Source organism: Scyliorhinus torazame, chromosome 2 (assembly GCF_047496885.1).
Source record: "Scyliorhinus torazame isolate Kashiwa2021f chromosome 2, sScyTor2.1, whole genome shotgun sequence".
NCBI lineage: Eukaryota > Metazoa > Chordata > Chondrichthyes > Carcharhiniformes > Scyliorhinidae > Scyliorhinus > Scyliorhinus torazame.
This window is the reverse complement of record NC_092708.1, coordinates 39,420,051-39,444,209: the sequence shown is the minus strand read 5'-3', so window position 1 is coordinate 39,444,209 and position 24,159 is coordinate 39,420,051. Positions and strand designations below refer to the sequence as shown.

The 24,159-nt window shown below is 48.4% G+C and overlaps 1 protein-coding gene across 2 annotated transcripts in view; it reads right to left on the bottom strand.

The window, feature by feature from the left end:
* Nucleotides 1–24,159, bottom strand: part of epb41l5 (erythrocyte membrane protein band 4.1 like 5) — a 211,912-nt gene that overhangs the window by 67,830 nt on the left and 119,923 nt on the right. For both annotated transcript variants that reach the window (XM_072470182.1, XM_072470187.1), the window contains exons 10-13: nt 23,439–23,508; nt 15,694–15,863; nt 13,613–13,719; nt 11,558–11,588 (exon numbers count right to left, since the gene is read on the bottom strand). In XM_072470182.1, coding sequence (XP_072326283.1) covers nt 11,558–11,588; nt 13,613–13,719; nt 15,694–15,863; nt 23,439–23,508 — 378 coding nt within the window. The remainder of the gene's footprint in view (nt 1–11,557; nt 11,589–13,612; nt 13,720–15,693; nt 15,864–23,438; nt 23,509–24,159) is intronic.

The following is a 24,159-nucleotide window of genomic DNA, read 5'->3' as shown; positions in this document are numbered from 1 at the left end:
CGATTCAGCTCTCCTTATAACTCAGACCATCAAGTCCTGGTAGCATCCTCGTAAATCTCTTCTGCACTCTTTCTAGTTAACAATATCCTTCCTATAATAGGGGAGCACGGTAGCACAGTGGTTAGCATAGTTGCTTCACAGCTCCAGGGTCCCAGGTTCAATTCCCGGCTTGGGTCATTGTCTGTGTGGGTTTCCTCCGGGTGCTCCGGTTTCCTCCCACAGTCCAAAGATCTGCAGGTTATGTGAATTGCCCATGTTAAATTGCCCTTAGTGTCCCAAAAGGTTAGGTGGGGTTACTGGGTTTTGGGGGTAGGGTTAGGTAGGGTGCTCTTTCCAAGGGCCTGTGCAGATGCGATGGGCTGAATGGCCTCCTTCTGCACTGTAAATTCTATGATCTAAGGGCTGGTTTAGCTCAGTGGGCTAAACAGCTGGCTTGTAATGCAGAACAAGGCCAGCAGCGCGGGTTCAATTCCCGTACCAGCCTCCCCGGACAAGCGCCGGAACGTGGCGACTAGGGGCTTTTCACAGTAACTTCATTGAAGCCTACATGCGACAATAAGCGATTATTATTATTATCTATGATCTATGAATAGGGTACACAGACAGTACACAGAACACAGTATTCCATGTGTGGTCTTACCAATGTCTTGTATAACTTCAACAAGATGTCCCAACTCCTGTATTCAATATTCTGACCAATAAAACCTAGCATGCTGAATGCATTATTCATCACCTTGTCCACCTGTGACCCCACCTTCAAGGAGCTAAGAACCTGTACCCCTAGATCTCTTTGTTCTGTAACTCTCGCCAACTCCCTACCATTAACTGAGTAGGTCCTATGGACTTCCGGTGGCATGGGCGAGCAGGGCGACCGCAGCTCCCGCCGGTGTCCACGATTCGCGGCGATTTTGGGGAAATCCCCGAGTCTTCACGCACCCCCCGACTATCGTCGGCCTTTGGGGCCGCCACGAGCAGCCAGCGGGGCCGGTTTAAAAACCGGCGAAGAACCCCGTGCGGATGTCAGGTGGCAGGGGCTGACGCGCTGGGCCCGGCGCGGCGTCGAGGTCAGAGCAGCGGGGGCGGAGCTAAGAGGAGGCCGAGGCGGCAGGCCCGAGGCCAGGGCACTATGTAGGGAGGGTGCTCCACATCGGATGGCTCCCACCTAAGAAGAAGAAAGAAGGTTGAAGCCTGGTCCCAGGGGAGCTCTGGGTGAATGCAGAGGAGAAAGAAAGAAGGTTTAAGGAAGATTGGTAAAAGTTTGTTTTTTCTCTCCCCCTTTTTTTCAAAGAAAAAAGAATAATTCAGATTGATGAAGGACAGGAGGGTGAAGGGGGAGAGAGGAGAAAAGAAAGAAGATAAAAAAACAATGAGCCGCTAAAGGATGCGAAGAGCAGCGTCGAAGAAAGGAGGAAACGCGGGTTCGCCGCCGAAGGAGAAGACGAGCAAAAGTGTTGACAGGATGGCGGAAACCGAACTGCACGGCGGGACCGCACTACTTACGGTGGAGAAGATGACCGAGGTGATGGCGGTGGAGCTGGAAAAACAGTTTGCGAGGCACATGGAGGCCTTGAGGAAGGAGACGGTGGTCGCATTTAAGTCATTGGTGGAGGAGGCAATCGCCCCGGTGAGGGTGGCAGTGGCAAAGGCATCGGCCGAGGTGAGAGAGCAGGCGAGAAGATGAAGGAAGTGGAGGAGGCCGTGACACGACACAGCGACCAGGTCACCTCAATGGGGGACAAGCTGCGGAGGGTGGTGGAGGTTAACAGAGGACTCCGAGCAAAGCTTGAAGACTTGGAAAACCGCTCAAGGCGGCACAATTTGAGAATTGTGGGCTTGCCCGAAGGGACAGAGGACCCAAGGCCAACGCAATACTTCGCTAAGAAGTTGGCGGAGCTGATAGGGGAGGGTGAGAACCCCTCCCGGTACGAGCTAGACCGAGCTCATCGGTCATTAAGGCCAAAGCCCAAAGTGAACAAGCCGCCAATGGCAGTAATTATCTGCTTTCATAAGTTTTGCATGAAGGAGAAGGTATTAAGCTGGGCAAAGCAGAAGCGTGAGGTGCTGTGGGATGGTACTGCGGTTCGGATCTACCAAAACTTGACGGTGGAGTTGGCTAAAAGACGAGCGGCGTTTGGGCGAGTGAAGGTGGCTTGAAACAAGAAGGGGGTGTGATTTGGTGTGGTGTACCCGGCGAAGTTGAGGGTAATGTATAATGCCAAAGACTTTTATTTTGAGACAGCGGAGGCGGCTGAGGCGTTCGTGAGGGCAGAAGGCTTGGGACAGATGTGAAGAGCGGAACTGGAAGAGAGACTGTGGACTGTGTCTGAGCAGCTGGAAAATGTAGAAATGTTACAACTTTCTTTTTACTGATTTGTATTGTAATTTACTTCTCTTTGCATTCTAACAGAGTTCAAGTTAATGGTGGGTTGATTGGCGTTCTGTGTTGCGACGGTTAAATGTTATGTTAGTGAATTGTAGGGGTTGGATTGTTGGGTTTGTTTAGTTGTTTCTTTCTCTGGGACTGGGTGGAAGGGGGCGAGAGGTATTGGCGGGGGGGAGCCACCCGCGCTAGCCAACTAGAGTCAGTTAGTGAACAGGGGTGAGATGAGAGGAGGGCTGCAGACGTTGGAGGCTGGATAGCAGGCTTCAATGGGCCTACGAGGCGAGCGAGAGGGGGGGGGGGAAGGGATGGATGTTGGGGGATGTTGTTTCAGGGGGAAATGTAGGGGGGGGTTCTTGGGAGGGGTGGGGGAAGGGGTTCAATGTTAACAATGGACAGGGGCGGGTCAGGCTTATGGGGCAGAGCCCGGTGGTATGATGATGGTGGATAAGAAAGGTGGGGGGGGGGGGGGGGAGGGTGAGAGACCCCCAGTAAGGATAGTCACGTGGAACGTGAGAGGGCTAGGAGGTCCGGTCAAGAGGTCAAGGGTGCTTGCGCATCTTAAAAGTTTGAAAGCCGATGTAGCAATGCTGCAGGAGACTCACTTGAGGGTGAAGGACCAGGTGAGACTTAAAAAGGGCTGGGTTAGACAAGTGTTTCACTCCGGATTTGATGGAAGGGCTCGAGGGGTAGCGGTGTTGGTCAGCAAAAGGGTACGCTTCCAGATGGAGAAGGTGGTGGCAGATCAGGGAGGTAGATATGTGATTGTGACAGGGGCGCTGGAGGGGAGATTAGTGGCGCTGTTAAGTGTATACGGTCCCAGTAGGGACAATGTAGGATTCGCGAGGAAGGTGTTTGGGGCCATTGTCGACTTGGACACACATGAGCTGTGGGGGGGGGGGGGGGACTGGAACTTGGTGCAGGAGCCAAGGTTGGACAGATCACAGCCGCGCTCGCTGGTCCCATCAGGGGGGGCGAAGACGTTGGCTGGGCTAATGGTGGAAATGGGAGGGGTGGACCCTTGGAGGTTCCTGCACCCAAGGGAACGGGAGTACTCGTTTTTCTCAGCAGTCCATAAGGTATGCTCGCGGACCGACTTTTTTGTGGTGGGAAAGGCTTTGCTGGCTGGAGTCAAGGGGTTGGAATACTCTGCAATTGCAGTGTCAGATCACGCTCCACATTGGGTGGATATGGTACTGGAGAAGGGGGTAGCGCAGAGACCGGGGAGGAAACTGGATGTGGGGCTTTTGGGGAACCAAGTATTCTGTGAGAAAATTGAAACGGTAGTTAAAGAATATATGGTTTCAATTGTACGGGTGAGGTGTCGAAGGCAGTCGTCAGGGAGGCTCTAAAGGTGGTGGTGAGGGGGGGGGGGGGGGGGGGGGGGGGGAGGTAATTTCGTTTAAGGCCAGGATGGACAAAGAGGAGAGGTTGGAGTGGCAGTGGGTAATAGATGAGATGTTGGAGGTAGACAGGAGGTATGCAGAGGATGGGGACCCGGCGAAGTTGGAAAAGAGGAAGGAACTACAGGAGAGCTTCGACCGACTGTCCACCAGGAAGGCGGTGCGCCAACTGAGACGAGCAAGGGGTGCAGTTTATGAACATGGAGTTAAGGCGGGGCAAGGTATGTTAGCAGGTCAGCTCCAGAGGGAGGCAGCGGCAAGAGAAATTCTTCAGGTGAAGGATAGGGCAGGGAAGTTGGTGGTGGCTCCGGTGCTGATTAACAAGGTTTTTGAGGAGTTTTATGAGAGTTTGTAGAGGTCAGAGCCACCCGGGGGAGACCGTGAGATGCAGGAATTTCTAGATGGGTTGGAGTACCCGAGGCTAGGGGAGGGGGACAGGGCTACATTAGAAGGAGCAATAGTGGAGCAGGACATAAAGGATGCGATTGGGAGGATGCAGTCGGGGAAGGTAGCAGGGCCGGATGGGTTTCCGGTGGAATATTATAAAATATTCTAGGATAGGTTGGTACCCCTGATGGTGGGGATGTTTGAGGAAGCGATAGGGAAGGGGGTGTTGCCACAAACCTTGGGGCAGGCATCGATTTCACTGTTGCTTAAAAAGATAAGGATCCAATGGAGTGTGGGTCGTATAGGCCCATATCACTTCTGAATGTGGACGCAAAAGTATTGGTGAAGGTATTGGCGGGTAGGCTGGAGGAGTGCCTCCCGAAGGTGATAGGGGAGGATCAGACAGGGTTTGTGAAAGGGAGGCAGCTGTTTTTGAACATTAGGAGGGTTTTGAACGTCGTTATGGCACCGGCGGAAGGGACGGAAATGGAGGTGGTTGTGGCATTGGACGCCGAGAAGGCATTTGATCGGGTAGAATGGGGGTACCTGATGGCAGTGCTGGAGCGGTTTGGGATTGGACCAAGATTTGTGAACTGGGTAAAGCTATTATATAAGGAGCCGAAGGCAAGTGTCCGCACAAATAATATCAGTTCGAGATACTTTTCTCTCCACCGTGGGACGAGACAGGGATGTCCTCTGTCCCCCCTGCTGTTTGCACTTGCGATTGAGCCGTTGGCCATCGCATTAAGAAGTTCGGAAGCATGGAAAGGAATAGTATGGGGGGGATAGAGCATAGGGTATCCTTATATGCCGACGACTTGCTGCTGTATGTGTCGGAACCGAGTGCATCGATAGGAGGAATATTGGAGCTACTGCAGGTATTTGGGTCTTTCTCAAGGTACAAGCTGAACCTGGACAAGAGTGAGTACTTTGTGGTGTCTCGGCCGGGAGTGTGGGCAGGGGAGGGGGGGGGCTGCCATTCCGTAGGGCAGGAACTCATTTTAGGTATCTGGGGGTGCAGGTTGCCCGGGCGTGGGGGAGGCTTCGCAGGTACAACATCACTAGTTTGGTGGGGAGAGTGAAAGCCGATCTGGCAAGGTGGGATGGCCTTCCTCTGTCACTGGCGGGTCGGGTACAGGCGGTTAAAATGAATGCGTTGCCACAATTTGTGTTTATTTTTCAATGCCTGATTTCCCTGCCAAAGGCTTTGTTCAGAGATATTGAGGGAAGGATTACCTCGTTCATATGGGGAGGGAAGGTGCCTGAGTGAGAAAGGTGCTGCTACAGAGGGGAAGGCAGGCAGGAGGTTTGGGTCCCCCGAACCTGTTGTACTACTGGGCAGCGAACGTGGAGAAAGTGCGGAGCTGGTTCAGAGGGGTTGATTCTCAGTGGGTCAGAATGGAGGAGAGTTTGTGCAGGGGGTCGGGGCTGAAGGCACTAGCAACAGCGCCGCTCCCGATAGCCCCGGGGAAATACTCAGGGAGTCCGGTAATAATAGCTTCATTGAAAATCTGGAGGCAGTTTCGCCAACACGTCAGGTTGGGGGCAGGGTCAAGGGAAATGCCAATTCGGGGGAACCACAGATTTGAGCCAGGGAGGTGTCATGATATACATCAGCATATCATGGTGCAATCACACACACACTGACACACTGATGGACATACAGTAGGACCAACCAGCATACACAACATCGCAGCCAATTACCAGGGAGAGCACCCGCATTATAAAGACAGAGGACACCAGAGTTCCCGCTCATTCTAGCAGCAGCCAGCTCAGAGCACAGAGCTCACAGCCTGCCTCTCAGACATTCACCATGTGCTGAGTGCCTCACCTAGATAGTGATAGGACAGGGTCCACAGATAAGCTGGTAATGCACATACCCAAAGTTACAGTATGTTATTACAGTTGAGTTGCTAATAAAATAGAGTTACACCATCTCCAGCCGTGTTGACCTGTTTGTAGACCAGAACACCCAACACGACAGGAGGTGGGATGGAAGTTTTCGGAAAAGGGAAGAGAAGGGGATTAAGACGCAAAAAGATTTGTTTCTTCGGGGTTGGTTTGCAGGATTGAGGGAGCTGGAAGCGAAGTATGGGCTGGAGCAGGGAGAAGTGTTTAGGTACATGCAGGTTCGGGATTTTGCCAGGAAGGAGATACAGAGCTTCCCAGAGGAACCGGCCTCCACATTGCTGGAGGAGGTGTTGACGACAAGGGGACTGGAGAAGGGGGCAGTGTCAGCGGTGTACAGAGCTATTTTGGAAGAGCATAAGGCACCACTGGAAGGGGTCAAAGCAAAGTGGGATGAAGAGCTGCGAGAGGTTTTGGAGGAGGGGGTCTGGTGTGAGGTGCACCGGGGAGTGAATGCCTCCACCTCATGTGCGAGGTTGGGGCTGATACAGCTGAAGGTGGTATATAGAGCGCACCTCACGAGGGCGGGGATGAGCCGATTCTTTGAAGGAGTAGAAGATGTGTGTGAGCATTGCCGGGGGGGGGGGGGGGCTCGCTAATCACGTTCATATGTTTTGGTCCTGTCCAAAGCTAGGGGAGTACTGGAAGGAGGTGTTTATGGTAATTTCCAAGGTGGTGCGTGCGAAACTGGACCCGGGTCCTCAGGAGGCCATATTCGGGGTGTCGGACCAGCCAGGGTTGGAAACGGGGGCGGAAGCAGATATCGCAGCCTTCGCCTCATTGATTGCCCGAAGGCGGATCCTGCTGGGATGGAGAGCAGCCTCTCCACCCAGTGCCCTGGCGTGGCGGGGGGACCTGTTGGAATACTTGACCCTTGAGAAGGTTAAGTTCGAACTGAGAGGAAGCTCGGAGGGGTTCTACAAGTCATGGGCACTATTTATTATGCACTTTCAAGAACTGGATAACATCGAACACTAGTTGGGGGGCAGGGGGGTGGGGATGGGGGCTGTGTATATTAAGGGTGACAATGGGTAATCCCGGATTCCTTTTTGTCATTTGTTTATGTAATCATGCGGGCTGATGTTTGGGGGTTGGTGGGAGGATGGGAGCGTTGTTATTGTTATGGGGACTGACATATCTGGTGCTGGTTATTGTTTATTGTTGGTGGGTGTAAATTCGGGAGAAAATGTGAAAAAGGAGAATAAAAATATTTCTATTAAAAAAAAAATGAGTAGGTCCTGCCATGATTTGATCTACCAAAATGCATCACCTCGCATTTATCCAAATTAAACTCCGTCTGCCATTCATCGGCCCACTGGCCCAATTGGTGAAGATCTTATATAACCTTCTTCATACTCATACTCTGCTGTGCTGCCCTTAAAAGGGAAAATTACCACACAGTTGTCGCACAGTCCTACTGTACTTGCATATACAGCCTGTCCACTCCACCCCCACCTCCCCCCCACCCCCCCCGCCCCGCTTGCATCAGAGTTCATAAAACTGAAGGTAAATCTTTGCAAGTCATGCGGCCAAAATAATGTCCGTGGACCCAGACATCATGAAGAAAGGATCAGTCTTTGGAATATCCATACCCTCCTCTCTTGACAAGCAGCCTCATCGGCATTTCCTATTCAGTTTCACACGTGATTATTTGCGAAGGTCAGGCATTTCTTGAGGAACAGCAGCCCAACAGATGCCAGAGAAAGGGTATGTTGGGGAGGTGTCCATGTGTCGATGAGCATTGATAAATAGACTCCGACTAAAACACTTAGCTACAGAGTGAATAGCCAGAAGGAGACTGCGTGAAGGTGGGAAATCACCCCACAATGACTTCACTCCAAGCATAAGGCTGTAGAGGCAGCGCAGTAGCACAGTGGTTAGCACTGTTGCTTCACAGCATTAGGGTCCCATGTTCGATGATTGGGTCACTATCTGTGTGGAGTCCGCACGTTCTCCCACTGTCTTCGTGGGTTTCCCCCGGGTGCTCCGGTTTCCTCCCACAAGTCCAGAAAGATGTGCTTGTTAGGTAATTTGGACATTCGGAATTCTCCCTCAGTGTACCCGAACAGGCGTCAGAATGTGGCGATTAGGGGCTTCTCACAGTAACTTCATTGCAGTGTTAATGTAAGCCTACTTGTGACAATCAAGATTATTTAAAAAAAAGGAGGCGCCATTCATTAGGGTTTAGCTCTTCAGAGTCTCTCAGCTTGCAATGGTTCACATTTCCATCAAGCTGTTTTCAGTAACTAGGATGGGAGAGTGCAGCACGGTGGTGCAAGTGGTTAGCACGGTTGCCTCACGGCGCCGAGGTCTCAGGTTCGCTCCCGGCTCTGGGTCACTGTCCGTGTGGAGTTTGCACATTCTCCCCATGTTTGCGTGGGTTTCGCCCCCACGATCCAAAAGATGTGCAGGATAGTTGGATTGGCCAAGCTAAATTGCCCCTTAATTGGAAAAAATGAATTGGATACTCTTAAATTTATTTTTATTTTTAAAAACTATTGAACAGTGTGACTTCTCGAACAACAGGCCAAGTGCATCAAACAGGAGGAACACAACCACAGCATTACTAATAAATGATAACAAATTGCATTCAGCAAAAATACAGGTTTCTACTCCACTTGAAGCTGGAAAAAAAAGTTACATTTTAAAAGGGAGTGAATTGTTTCCATAAACGGGTTGTGCAAGAAGCATTATAGGAACTCCAGTCAAACACAATGACTGCTTACTGGCACCACAGCGTCATAATGGCACGACACTGGGTAGTTCCGAGAAACAAAGGGATCTTGGCACGTTTGTCCATTGATCTCTGAAGGCGAGAGGGCAGGTTAATAGGGTGGTGAAAAGGGCATGTGGGACACTTGCCTTTATCAATCTAGGCACAGATTACAAAAGCAGGGAGGTCATGTTGGAGTCGTGGAGAACATTGGCCACAGCTGGAGTGCCATGTGGGTTGCTTTCGTTGGAGCAGAGAAGACGACCTGATCGAGGTGGACAGGATTATGAGGGGCATGGACAGGGTGGTAGGGTGTAGCTGTTCCCCTTAATTGAAGGGTCAGTTATGAGGGGACACAATTCAAGGTGAGAGGGAGGCGGTCCGGCGGGGGGGGGGGGGTGGAGAGAGTGAGGAAAACCTTTTCTCAGAGGGTGGTGATGATGGTCTGGAACTCACTGCCTGGGAGGATGGTGGAGATGAATTGTCTCACATCCTTTAAAAAGGAGCTGGATGAGCACTTGGCACATAACATTCGAGGATATGGACCAATGGGATTAGGTAGGTAGGTCAGGTGTCTCTCACGTGTCAGTGCAGACTCGATGGGCCAAAGAGCCTCTTCTGCGCTGTATTTTCTGAATTACCTTTACCCTCCTTCTTAATCATGTACATTACAGGATCAGGATCTGTACATGATTAAGAAGGAGGGTAAAGGTAATCACAGAAAAGTTCACGTCGCTAGTGACCACCATTAGGGAAGGAGAGTAGCCCCGATTGAGAATATAATAAAAATAAAAAGGTGGCCCTTTTAAGTCACTATCAGTTTAATAAGAAATACAAGGAGTGAAAAACAGCCAGGCTATTTGACATGACATGCACAACAATTTAAAATGACATGAACTCACAGGCAGTCAAGTGAAGCTCTTCCCTTCAAACAATCCAAATATTTTACGCTTCAAATATGCCACTGAATCAAGCCGAATGCTCAACAAGGTTATTTACTGAGTTACAGAAATGTGCATCAGGAATGTGACAGACCTGATTTCAGTCTGTACGTAACAACTCCTCCACCAAGACCAGCGACTCCCACCTTTGTAGTATTGCCTGGCTAGCCCACCTCAATTCTGCTGGAACCCTCACCCACGCCCGCAATACCTCGAGGCTCGAATATCGCAAGACTCCCCTGGCTGGCCTTCCATCCTGCCCCGAGCTTTCCTAATGCTAATTCACACTGCATGCTGTTCACCCTGGCACACTGGCCCCTTTTAATATTTTCAGCCTGTTTTGCAAATCCCCTCCATTTCCTCATGCCTCCCTCCCTATCTCTGTAATCCCCTCCAGCCCCAGAGCCCTCCAAGGCCTCGGAGCTTTTTCGATTTAAACCTCCTGTAAAACCACACGTTTTCTTAAATCACTCCACCATTGGCTATGTCTCGAGTGGTCAAAGCCTTCCCTGAGCCATTCCATCTCGCTTTCCTCTTAAAACATTCTTTAAATCCTCTCTCCTTGACCAAGCTTTGCTTCATCTATCCAATGTCTCCTTACGTGGCTGTGTGTCATATTTTGATGGAGAGGTTTTCGATGAAGCTTCTTGGGGCATTTTGCTACGCTAAAGATATACATAAATGCCAGTTGTTGTTGGGTTAGCCGATTTAATTCAGGGCGCTGTAACTGGCTTTTGCGCACCAGGTTTACAATGAGAACGGGGGCAGAATTCTCAACCTGTGCTGCATGTGCACACGTCAGGTAAGAACAGAACCAGACTTGTATAGTCTCTCCGCTGAATTCAGCGGCCGACTAACATTTACCCATATACAGGCTCGCACATATATAGTGAACATCAACGGTCATAGAAACAGGGGCAGGAGCAGGAGCAGGCTATTCGACCCTTCGGGCCTGCTTCGCCATTCAATATGATCATGGTTGATCCTCCATCTCAATGCCATATTCCCGCTTTCCCCCCATGCCCCTGGATGCCATTAAAACCTAAAAGTTGTCTCTCTTTTGAATGTATTCAGCCCGACTACCCCTGCCTCAAGTCTGCTGAAACAGGCTTCGGTGGTTGAGGATTCCACAGGTCCACTACCCTCTGACTGGAGAAATGAATCCTCACCTTCAGTCCTTTCCTTGTATCCTGCTACCGTGTCCCTTGATTTAGACACCCCGGCCAGGAAAACCATCCTCCCTACGTCTAGTCTGTGCAAGCTATTTTTTAACAATAATAATAATAATCACTTATTGTCACAAGTAGGCTTCAACGTAGTTACTGTGAATAGCCCCCAGTCGCCACATTCCGGCGCCTGTTCAGGGAGGCCGGTATGGGAATTGAACCCGCGTTGCTGGTCTTGTTCTGCATTACAAGCCAGCGATTTAGCCATGTATGCTAAACCAGCCCCTTCTAATATTAGGCACCAATACAGTCAACCATGACTCTATATATTAAACATGACAGAATGTTCCAGAAAGTTACTGCAAAGGCTGCAAACTATATTCTTGATTTGTCCAGAAAACCCTGGAAGTACTCAGCAGGTCAGGCAGCCTGGTAAGAGAGTTAAGGCAGTTTATATGAACTGGTATGGTATCTCTCTCTACAGATACCAGCCAGGCCTGCTGAATATTTCCATTTCGAGCATCCACAGTATTTTGCTCTTGAGCTGACAGGCAGGCCACATGGTCGCTAGGAACAATCAACTAAATTCTGCTCCGCAGACCCGACCTGGTCAGTGACTCTCAGTCCATTAGTCTGAATTCAGGAACACATTTACCTACCTTGGTTCCAAGTTTCTGTTGAAAGGATTGGCTGTAAAAGTACAGAAATAATGACGGTTAGTAACATTCCAGGGACATAATGTTTAACGACTAATGTTGGTGCAGAGGGATAGTGTGCCCAGCAATCCAAAAGATTTGGTTAAAAAAGGAAAATAAAGTAATTATACAGCCACATTCAGTTCCAGCACAGCCCACAAAATGTAAGCATTAGCTTCATTATTGAAACAGAATCTTTCACATTCCCCCCTTCGATCCCCCAAAATAACATCCGAATTACAGCGTCTCAGAGATTTCCTCAACCCACCATTCAAGCAAATGTGTCTGGCCGCCCCGAGGAACATTAGCTCCACATGTACAGTCAGGGACAGTTTTACTCTTTCCCAGCACTTCATCTTGCAACACTAGAACGGTTAAACATCAAAATATCACTGTGTCACCCGCCAACGCAAGATACACATGCAACATGATTGCCAATACCCAGCCCCACATACACACTTTCCTGTCCATGCGCAAAACCATTGGGGGGGGGTTGTTTGCTGGGACATAGATCACATAGAACATACAGTGCAGAAGGAGGCCATTCGGCCCATTGAGTCTGCACCGACCCACATTAATCCCTCACTTCCACCCTATCCCTGCAACTCAATAACCCCTCCCAACCCTTGTGGACACTACATGCAATTTAGCACGGCCAATCCACCTAACCTGCACGTCTTTGGACTGTGGGAGGAAACAGTGTGAAGCCACAGTGCTATCCACCTGTGCTACCATGCTGCCCATGGATGAGGTGAACCTGAATTATGCCAGTCTTATGCCACAGACATAACACAACCAGGTGGAAGACTAACGCAAACCATCCCTCTGAACCAGGTATGGGGATGGGGAGGAAGGGTCACTTCCAATCCACCCGGCGACGGCCGTAATAAACCCTTCAGCACCCCCCTCCCCCAGTAAAAAGTGAAGCATGGTAGGAAAAAGCTAACTTGATACAGTCAGCATTGTAAAATTTGCAATTCCAGAGCCTGGGGATGACCACGCATGGCACCCCGGGGCACACTGCCCCCTAGAAGGGTGGCAGCAGTCCATACAAGTACGCAAGCATGGCATCGACAACAGACGTAGCCCAATATTTAACTGGTGTACAACAGCAAACATTCATATGCTACAAATGTAGACATGTTATGACTGGAAGTGCACTGCCTGAAAAGGTGGTGGACGTCAATGCAATTACAACTTGTGAAAGGAAACTGGATAAATTGCTTGAGAAGGAAACAGCATGCAGGGCGACGGGGAAAAGATCAGGGGAGTGAGGCCAATTGGACAGTCCTTTTAAAGGGCTGGTGTGGGGCACGATGGGCTGAATGGCCATCTTTGATGCTGGAAGATTCCGTGAAAGAAGTGCAGAAATCTGCTGACCGGTTCACAGGTTTTCCACCAGCCTTTGAGACCTCAGAGTCGGAAACTTTGTGGCACATTGCATCATCCTGCACAAAATGTAGACGCTGCGTGTCAGGGCCAAAGCCATCTCCTGGACTTGGGTTTCAATCGTCTCAGGGGGTCGGCAAAGAACTTACCATTTTTCTTCCCCTGGCACGGTGGTTAGCACTGCTGCCTCACAGCACCAGAGACCCGGGTTCGATTCAGACAGGGATGGGATGGGGAGTGGGCCTCGGTAGAGTGTTCCTTCGGAGGGTCGATGCAGACTCCATGGGCCAAATGGCCTCCTTCTGCACTGTAGGGATTCTATGGAAATTGGTTTTGTGTGCCTCCTGGGATTTTGGGTGGGGTGGGGAGTAGATATGTTGTGAAGCACAAGGATTCACTCCTGTGGCGAACAGGCTAGATAGGTCAGAGCCTTTTCTTGTCCATCATTGTTTGCATCAAAAGTGCACTATGCGTACATTTTCATGCCCAGAGGTTACAACCTGTGCTGACTTTAACACAAGCGGGCACGTGTGCTGCTCAGTAGCTGATTTCAATAATAAATAATAACTAGAAGACATTTCCAGGTCTCTCTCTGCACTCAGCCACCTGCACCATCAGTCAGATTCTTACCTCGCTGCTGCGTCGATCTTCTTGAATAGCGTCTACTGGGCCGGCGCTCGAAGGACACTTGCCGTCGTGGTTTGCTGGTTTTGGTGGTCTGGTACTCTGTTCGGCCACTGCAAATCAACCACTTCAGAAATTACTTCCTGAAACTGTCACTGGCGAGGGAGGAGGTGCAAAGATGCATGGCTGCTTCTGACACCGGCGCCCCTCAAGCAGCAATGCAGCAGTCCCTCCAGCTATCAGCTAGAGGCAGACAAAGCAAAAGATCCCACTCTCTGGAAAAGGCTCATTTTTCTTCTAAAAATCCAGTTTAAAGGAATCTTGCAAATCCACAGGCATTGCCAAATTATAAAATTTGTGACCCCCCCCCCCCCAGCCATAATTCACATTCCCACTGCACAATTGATTGCTCAATGGGCACCGTCAATGAAAGGAACCTGACACACTATAGAAAATGGCGAAGTGGTGGGAGTGCAACAGGATTGTCGGGTCCTATTTCCACCAGTACAATGAAACAACCCGCTTCATCCTGGCACAAGACCTGCAGCCTAAAAGGTGCCTTCAGTGTTCATTTGCTTTGCTTTTGGGTTCAACCGGTTTAGAATGCTCCTTTAAATCTTGTAATCAGCCCTCTTGGGGGACACTGCAGAGAATAAAGCGAGGCAACTCAGACAGGAGACATTAATTCACCGCTGTTGAAATGGATGGCGGATTTTCATTCGATGATGTGATAAGGAATTCCCATCCAGGGCCTCCCATCAACTGAGGAGGTGCACCCGATGTTTGTGGAGTGGTTGGCGGCGGCGAGGGAGGGAAACAATGACCGAGGAAGGACTTGCAATCTCAGCATGGATGGACAGGACAAAGCACAAAAATTAAGGAATAAAGCAGGCTCTCACTATAAGCAATCCAATAGTTTTGAGTCTGCTCATAAACTTCCAATAACAAGTATATTTGATGGCGAGCCACGGACATAATAACTTACAGTCAGCAGTTTAGTTTGAGCTCCAGTCTTTGCAAAACCTAATCCCACATTCAGGTGGAATCCCAAATTCAGAACACGCCAATGCCCAATCGCCAGCCTACAGCCATTCACCGTGATACAGACAGCCAACCTGCGCCCACTGACCAGGAATATGCATTCATGTCTCTCAGCAAGTAAAAGATTTTCACTTAATTTTGCAAAATATGTTCTGGGAACAGGGAAATGGCAACCATCAGGGGCTGGTTTAGCACAGGGCTAAATCGCTGGCTTTGAAAGCAGACCAAGACAGACGGTTCAATTCCTGTAACAGCCTCCCCGAACAGGCGTCGGAATGTGGCGACTAGGGGCTTTTCACAGTAACTTCGTTTGAAGCCTACTTGTGACAATAAGCAATTTTCATTTCATTTTATTGGTAAAGGTGAAGAGGCAGAGGCTCTATTGTGGAGTAGGGAGAGGGCTGAGAAGGGGCCTGATGAAGGCATTAAAATTCTGATGGGGTTCAATAGCGTAGACATAAAGATGACGTTTCTATTTGGACAGTCCATCAATAGAAGGCAGTCCTCAATGAATCCAGTTGGAAATTCAGGCAATATTTCTTTACCCAGAGAATGGTTAGATTGTGGAACTTGCTACCACATGGAAGTGGTTGAGGTTAATAGTTTAAATGCACCCAAGGGGGCAGCTAGGCAAATAATAGGGAGAAAGGAATGGATGGATATGTTAATGGAGTTAGATAAAGCAAGGTGGGAGAGGCTCATGTGGAGCCTAGACACAGACAGAGACTAGCTGACAAATGGCATGTAATATTTAAAATATAAGCTGCCAATTTGTGTTCAGCGTCTGGGAACCCCTAAAAAAGTAAATGCATTGATAACATACATTCTAAAGTATACACTGCACTGAACCATCAATCACATCCCTCTATTATTAAAGGTTTTAAAAGTCAGGCCCTTATCTAGATTACCTTCCTTAAAATTCATGCTTCTTTAACAAGTCCGCATTAATGTACTGTTTTACACCACTTGCCACTCACCACCCTGCAAATCACCAATTACGTTATGTCCGGTAGTTTTAACAGATCCCAGTTTCAGGGCACGTTTACCTGTATCTGAACCGGGAGCCCATCCGCACAAAGGATAGCTGGTTTGAATTCTTCTGCACGGGTCCCCGTAGTCGGAAAAAGGCATGGTGTTCCACAGCACATTTCCAGAGGTGTTTACAAGCCTTCGGGTGATCCAGTCGAAATACAAAAGTGTGTTCTTGTTCTTTACCCTTGTGGAGAAAAAGTAACGTTCCAGTCATTTATTTGGTTGTTTTACCTGGTTTTCTGCTGTTCCCTATCTTGCCATCAATGCCACGCCTGCCTCTGCTCAGCGGGAAAGGCAGTAGAGCATTCAGGGCGAATTGGATTTTTACAATAGCAGCCATCCCATCACTTCCCCAGTGGGAAAGATATATTGCTTTGTGCAGTACTGAGTTGCATAGTTGCTAAAGGTTTGAGGTTCACTCACACTCATTCTAGACCAGGGTTTTCCAAAGTGCGGGTCGCGACCCATGTGTGAGTCACGGGCGGGTTGCAAAGTGATCGTTCACGGTGTTCCCGAGGTGATCCCAATCACATGAGAATCACCCAAGAGTGCTACCGGCATTTCTATTGAGAATGGCACCCGCTGGTGCCTTTTAAACGAAAAGGAAATGAGGCTGTGTGCAGTCCTCCGGCCAGAAGTGGCAGCAGTGAGCAAGGCACCTACACTTGATGTCAAACACCCTGTAAGCATGTGTTTTGGCGCCAAATTACAGAGGAGAGCTTCTTCCATTTTCTAGCTGCTGACAAGCAAGGCAAGAGGACTGTGAAGATTAATCATATTCTTACAAGTAAGAGATGGTCAGAGACGCAAATAGGCAGTGTGCCTACCGGCCAGGATCTCACAACAGAAGCTGCTGGAAAGAGCTGCCCAGGAGAGTCCAGGGCAGGACAGAGCAGTACTAGTGTTACCTCTGTACAGAGCTCCAGGGCTTTTGGTTAACAGCCTACAAAGAAGATCTTGACTTGGGAACAAAGAGTATGGTTTTGTCAATTGTGTCAATGCAAGTAAGGATGCAAAGCCCAGGGAAGTACTGGCAAATGGGGGAAGTTTCAGATTTTGAAATAGAAGTGGTGGGTGAAAAATTTCCTTTCGAGACCCAGAGCTGACTACAAGTGAAAAGACCAAGTTGCTGAACCTGACCTGTGATAACACATTAAAACCACGCCAAAAGCCCATGAGGCTGTCAGCATTCTGGTGTAGCATCTCCCAGGCGTATCCAGTGCGGAGTAAAACACACATTTGGTTGCTATTGCCCTTCACGGCTACCTACATGTGCGAGGTTGGATTTTCCGTTCTCACAAAGGTGAAGACGGCACAAAGGAACTGACTGAAGTCTGCACTTGGTATGTGCATTTCTCTCCCCTCTGCGCACCCGATTGGAGCGCGATTGCGAGGACCAAGCAGGCTCCCCTTTTGCATTAAAGGCAAGCAAGTGAGGAGTGTGTCAAAGAGCTGACATAGGCATGATGGACTGATCGGACTCCTGTGCTCTGATTTTATTTCCCCTGACGCAGATTGGTGCAGTGGTGCGAATATCAGCATTGAATAGCAAAGCAAGCAGCGTCCCTCGCTGACCTTCCATTTCCATAGATTTCATGAGAGAGAAAAAAATCTCTTTGACACTAACATTAATGCATAATTACAGCTCCATTCTGACACCCCGAGGAAGCCTGACATTTCAGATCAGCCCAAGACTTCCCTTCCGCCTCCCCAACTCATTTCAACAAGCAACGTAGAAAATAGATACTGGCATCCTTGATCAGAGTATACCAGCGTGGATAAAAGCAAATTACTGCAGATGCTACAATATCTCAGCAGGTCTGGCAGCATTTGTAGGGAGAGAAAAGAGCAACGTTTTGAGTCCGATGACTCTTTGTCTCTTTCGAAACAAGCGTGGATATTCATTTTGCAAACCAGTACTGCACCAGCTCACCACAGTACATCCTGACATTCTCCTTACTCCACATTGGTTAATCTAGGAAAGATTGAGCAACTGCCAGTTATTTTTGCAGTTTCTTCTCTGCAGAGACACAATCGCCTTCAATCAGCCCTGTCACTCCGCTTGTGACAGAGATCACAGCACCTTTTAAAAGGGAGAGCAGGTGAAACACTTTGAAGCAGAGGAAGACATGGACGGCACGGTAGCACAGTGGTTAGCACTGTTGCTTCAAAGCATCAGGGTCGCAGGTTCGATTCCCGGTTTGGTCACCATCTGTGCGGAGTCTGCGCGTTCTCCTAGTGTCTACGTGGGTTTCCTCCGGGTGATCCGGTTTCCTCCACAAGTCCTGAAAGATGTGCTTGTTAGGTAATTTGGACATTCTGAATTCTCCCTCCGTGTACCTAAAACAGGCGCCAGAGTGTGGCGGCTAGGGGCTTTTCATAGTAACTTCATTGCAGTGTTAATGTAAGCCTACTTGTGACACTGAAGATTATATTATATTACAGGGGCTATGGGGAGAGGAAAAAATGATGGGATTAGCACTAGGTTCCTCTGACAGACAGTCAGCCCAGACTCAATGCATTCCATCACAGCCCACCCCACCGCTTTGCTAAGGTGAACTTCAATGAATCAATGACTCATGACTGGGACCCCACCAGCCTTTAGCGGTTAGTAAATATTTATTACGACAAGACAGTCAACCAAGGCAAATTGAAGTCCTTGTCTTTTCACAGCCTGATTGAGAGGACATTCATAAAATCACCCAACATTCCCCATCTTTCTCCACCTTTTTAATCATTGGCAATTCAACCTGATGCCAGTGTTGGGCACAGTTGACCAGTGATGTGGGTCATTTTCTCTCAAGAAGCTCATCCCCTTCCTCCATTTAGTCAGACAGTTGTGACCCTGTCCTTCCTCCCTTCAGACAGTCGCTACCCTATTTTTCTCTTCACTGTTTCCAGCACTTTCACTTTTTATTTCAGACTTCCCGCGTTGATGTTGTTTCTTTTCTTAGAAGTCGGAAATATTTTGGGAGCGAGCGGATTTAAATAGGTAGTCGTACTCAAATCAAGTGGGGAAAAAGTGATCACTTACCAACTCAATTCCATAACATTCTGAACTTGGGAACGAGCCTTTTCAAATTAAGGTGCTTTAAAAACCCCACTGGTACACCCACCAAAGGTTCGGCGGAGTGACAACAAGCCCTCTGGATTCATAAGGATCGAGGAGATCTCAGATCAATGCCTGGTCTGCTCTGGGTGTGTGTGGGGCTGGGCTAGAATTAGTGTCAATGTCTTTGGGGAAGAGGAAAGAGAAAAAAAAAACTTGATAGCTGCCTTGGAAAGTTCAGACAATGGATGTGCGTTGAGGGAAAAGCTGAACAATTAGCAATTTCTCACGGTGGAATATCCAGATAACAATTACTTTGTGGATTGGATTAGCCTCAAGGGCGAGGTATTAGACTACGGTCAGCGACCCTGGATCTCAAGCTCTGACCATTAGTCCCAATGTTCAGGAATGATGAGTGTAATAAGCAATGATGTCATCACATGAATGCCAGCTCCAAACAAAATCATGAATCGGATAAGTTTTGAGACACAATATTGGGTCCTTTATTTATGTTTTAGGAAAACTGGTAGGCAAGAAATATCAAAGAGAAAATGCTGGAACATCTCAGCAGGTCTGGCGGCATCTTGTAGGGAGAGAAAAGAACTAACGTTTCGAGTCCAGATGATCCTTTGTCAAAGCAAGAAATATTGTTCAGCATCGCTATCTCTCTCATCTCGTAGCACTGGAATGGAAGATCATCAAGGCACTGCTGCGGACAGTTTCACGGAACCCCATCAGAGAATGCACCTTTCAAACCCAGCTGCCCAGACAGAAGGACAGCTCAGCACACAAGCTCAAGGGGCCGCGTTAAGCCACTGTATCAGCAAGACGGCACTCTCCAGCACCACCATGAGGAAATTCATGTCAACCTTCACATTCTCGGCTGAAGTTACAAAAAGAAACAAGACTGCAGAGAAAACCTTTTGGAAGAAGGTAAGACACACTTGGGCCAACATGAACTACCTGCACATCAAAAAGAACCTGCAGTGTCTTTGGGGTTTCCAGAACCTTACATTAACAAGTAGACCAAGTGAAATTACAAGCAAACCCATTTGACGTGAAGGTGGGGGGTTCACTATCCAGCAACATTTATGGAAACATCCATCTGAACTGCCAATCTTCCCCGATTTTCAAAAGCCCTATCCCAGCTGGTAGCCCACAGCACATTTAATCGTATTTCACTCGCTCTATTTTCTTCTGATCAAACCCCCTGGGGAGAGGTGCCTCATCCAGCAACATGCCTGGGAGCGGAAACTTCAGCAAGTCACAGTGACACAATGGTTGAGAAAACAAACCTTCTTCACATTTGCATTAAAGGTACCTCCACACCTCTAGTTACATAGAGGTTTCCCCTAAACAATTTATAGTGCCTATATGTGCCAAAGCATTTCACAGGAGCATAATCGAGCAGATTTTGACATTAAGCCACATATGGATTATAATTGAACAGATGGCTAATTGCTCGTCATAGAGCCTGGATTTAAGGATCCCATCCAAGTGTAGAAGGAGATAGAGGAGTTGGAGAGTTCAGGGAGGGAATTCAGGAGCTTAGAGTCTAGGTTGCTGAAGTCACAGCCAAAAACGGTGAAGCAATTTAAATCAAGTATATGCAGAATTTGACGAATGCAGGGATCTCAAGAGTTTTGCAAGTGGCTCCAGAGATAGGGAAGGGCAAGGCCCTGGAGTGAATGGAAAATAAGGATAAGAATATAATAAAATATAATTGAAGTTTCGCTGGACCAGGAGTTAATATAGGTCAACGACCACAGGGATGACAGTGAATAGAACTTGGCCCGAGTTAGTACACAGGGAGTAGGGTATTGGATGGGCTAAGTTTACAGATAGTGCAAGGTGGGAGGCAAGCCATGAGCACATTGGAAATGTTGAGTCTAGAGGCAAAGGTGTGAAGATTTTCTAAGCTTATGCTTTCTTTTTCTATCGACTGATTTTTCTTTCTTGGCAGATTTTCTCCCTCTTCCCTCAGGAGTCTCTGCTGGGCTGAAATTACACAGGCCAATGCTCCAAATGATTGATGTTTAATGATTTCTAACTCGGAGTCTCTGCGACGTGCCTAATTACAGTTATCAGGTAGCAGATGATCACACGTTTCATGCTCCTGGCTTTTTCTCCCGAAGGCACCAGGCTGAGCGACAGCCACCTCCCAGGACCTCACCCAAGTGCCCATCTTCCTGGCATGACTCGAGGCATTGAATATTCACCAGCAGGTGCGCCATAGGCAGATATCATGTCGTCCTTAAAGAGATGCCAAGCAGCATGTTCAGCTGGAACAATGCGTTCCCTCAAAGCAGAATGCCCAACCTTTCATTAAAATCTTGAGCGTATGCCAAGGTTATAATTTTCAACTTCCATTACCTTGGTTAGTAACCGGGTGGAGTGCCCTTTAGAGAGAGTGATTTTTAAAAACAGCAAAAGCTTAGGAAGCTTTCAGTGCAGTCATTTGTCACCTTAGGAGAGTGAATGTAATGATTCTGCCCCCTCAGGTGAGTAGAAAGGATCCCATCGCACTATATTTGTCCCTCAATGATCAGTTTCTCTGGTCATTATTACAATATTGTGCTGTATCTTGTGGTGTTTAAATGAACTGTTTCCTACATTCCCACAGTGACGCCTCCTCTCTCGGATACCACGCCCTAGGATGGGCATTGGCAACCATGGACCTCCATTGGATTGGTCCACGGTTGTGCTTGGCAAAGTGCTGCAGTGGTCCGCCATCGCTTTCTGCGGTACGACTGGCCGGGAAACTCTCTGCCCTTGCCACTAGGCATATTAGAAGGGTTGACATGATGATAATCAACCTGTCTGACCACATCGTGAATGCACCTTCCGTGACCATCAAGTACCGGAGTGGGACTGGAACCGGGAGATTCTGGCCCAGATTTAGGGACGCAGCCAGTGCTTCAAAAGAGCCCCCCCACACACATACACACACACACACTAACAGATTCCAAAGCAGCTTCTTCCCCGCTGTTACCAGATTCCTAACCGACCCTCTTACGGACTGATCTCTTTAATACTACACTCCTGTATGCTTCACCCGATGCCGGTGTCTATGTATTTACAATGTGTACCTTGAGTTGCCCTATTACATACTTTCTTTCCATGTGCTAAATGATCTGTTTAAGCTGTACGCAGAAAAATACTTTTCACTGTACCTCTGTACACGTGACAATAAACAAATCCAATCCAATCCAATCCATCCGAACTGCCCAGCTCGAAATCCAGCAGGATCTAAAATCCAGCATGAAGTTGATCCCAGAGAGTGCCTGTTTTTAGACACTGGGCCGGGGTTACTGAATGTACAGAAAATGTGCGCGCTCAATGCATATTCTTGATTATTATTGAACTCTGCATCCAGGACAACCCAATCATCAGGGTGTTTATAGACAGGCAAAGACACTGATCGAAATTAACATGTCTATTTGCAGTCAGAACCTTCCCATTCCATGACCCAACTTGAATTGCTGAAAACAAGAACAAATTGTTTCAACTCTTAAGCTTGCATTGCTTGCAGAGAAAGCTCAATCTCGGGAGGGGAGGGGGGGGTGGGGGGCACGGGTCGGGACATTAACATAGAATGTATTCCTCCACAAGTGGCCAAACAATGTAATCAAAATGCTTGCAATGGTCTGGCATAACCGGTGGGGAGAAAAACAGTAACGTCTCTTGTCAGAAGCTCCGGTGAAAGGTCGACGCCCTGAAACATTAACTCTTGGTTTTCTCTCCACAAGCGCTGCCTGACCTGCTGTACATTTATCCCATTCACTGTTTCTATTTCAGATTTTCAGCAGCTGCTGTAAAACACTTAAAGGTTTCATCAAATACACTCGAGGTGTCCCATGACACTAGGATGTATATTTTCCACTCCTAGCACAATTTAAACTCACATTGTGCAGAGCAAGTTTGGAGATTTCCAAATGCAAGTGTTTTGTTTGCAATCAGGTGCAAATTGGGACAGATGTACAGAATAGTGGGAGCAGCAGCAAATAGCATGGGAGAGAAATGTAAAAAGGAGCAAATGCAATTAAAGGGGAACATTAGAATATGGAAACAAAAATTCATTAGGCCTCCATCCTCCTGTGCCACTTTCCCCAGACGTAGAGTGGAGAGGATAGCAAGGCTACCCAACGGTTTTCCAGTCAGCCTCCAGGTCCCCACAGGTCAACAGAAGGCAAACCTGGGTCCAGTACTCCAGGCAGGCTTTGAGGCCCTCCCCTGCCTACCTTGGTGGGCTCAGCAGCAGCTGCAGGCCGCCATGCGCCCCCCTCCTCCCATCCAGTTGGAAAGGCCTGGTCTTAATTTTAAGTTTGTAAATGTTGGGAGTGTGCGCTCCTCCATTTTGGGGCGATTTTCCCCTCTCTCGCTTACCTGCTGAGGCAACCTGCTGCTGCTTCAGTATCCGAGGGCCTCCTATTGGCTTGGATAATACACCTACCATCCTTCATTGGACAGCAGGTCTACTCTCTGGTTATTCATTTCTTAACTCAAGGAGTGGCACAGCCAAGTGACCAATTTCCCTCAACCCCCTCCCCAACCTATCAGTTTCTGATCCCATTGGAGCCTGACGGCAGGGTCCTGAAGCCCACCAAAATTTCCTGCCCAGAGTCTCTCAGACCACCACCACCTCCAGTCTTCAGCGATGTGATACAAGCTTGTCCCAGCTTGATGGAGACAATCACGATTCTCTCTTACCTGCTCATCGTCCTCCACCACCACGAGAGTTAGCTTGCTTTTCTTAAATTCCAGTTTAATGATCTTAGGCCTGAAAACAAGGACAATAATATATGAAGCCTTTCATTTGAGAAACCATGTACACCAAAGTAACGCGAGAAACGGGATGTTTCCCACTTCCAGATTAAAATGCAACTTTGTGACCCATTAGATTTTGTACAATATCTTCTTTAACCACTTACTTATTGAATAAAGTACCCTCAATTCACTTTTTTTCTAATTAAGGAGCAATTTAGCTTGGCCAATCCACCTACCCTGCACATCTTTGGGTTGTGGGGGTTAGATCCATGCAGACACGGGGGGGAATGTGCAAACTCCACACAGACAGTGACCCAAAACTGGAATTAAACCCGGGTCCCTGGTGTTGTGAGGCAGCAGTGTTAACCCTGAGCCACCGCGCCGCCCCAGATGAATGAGGAGCCACGTGACCCCTCCAGCCTGCCGGGATCGAACCCAGGTCCTCAGCGCCCTGAAGCAGCAGTGCTAACCACTGTGCTACCCATCACTTACTTGTTACTGATACCACAGCTTTCTTTCCAAATACACGACCAAACAATCACTATACACCACACCACACAACATTGATGGGCCAAAATAAGCTGCAGGTAAAAGCGCAGTCTCAAGTTCAGGTGATATTTGCACTTAGAACATTGTCCCTTTCACTTTGGATATCAATTGAAGA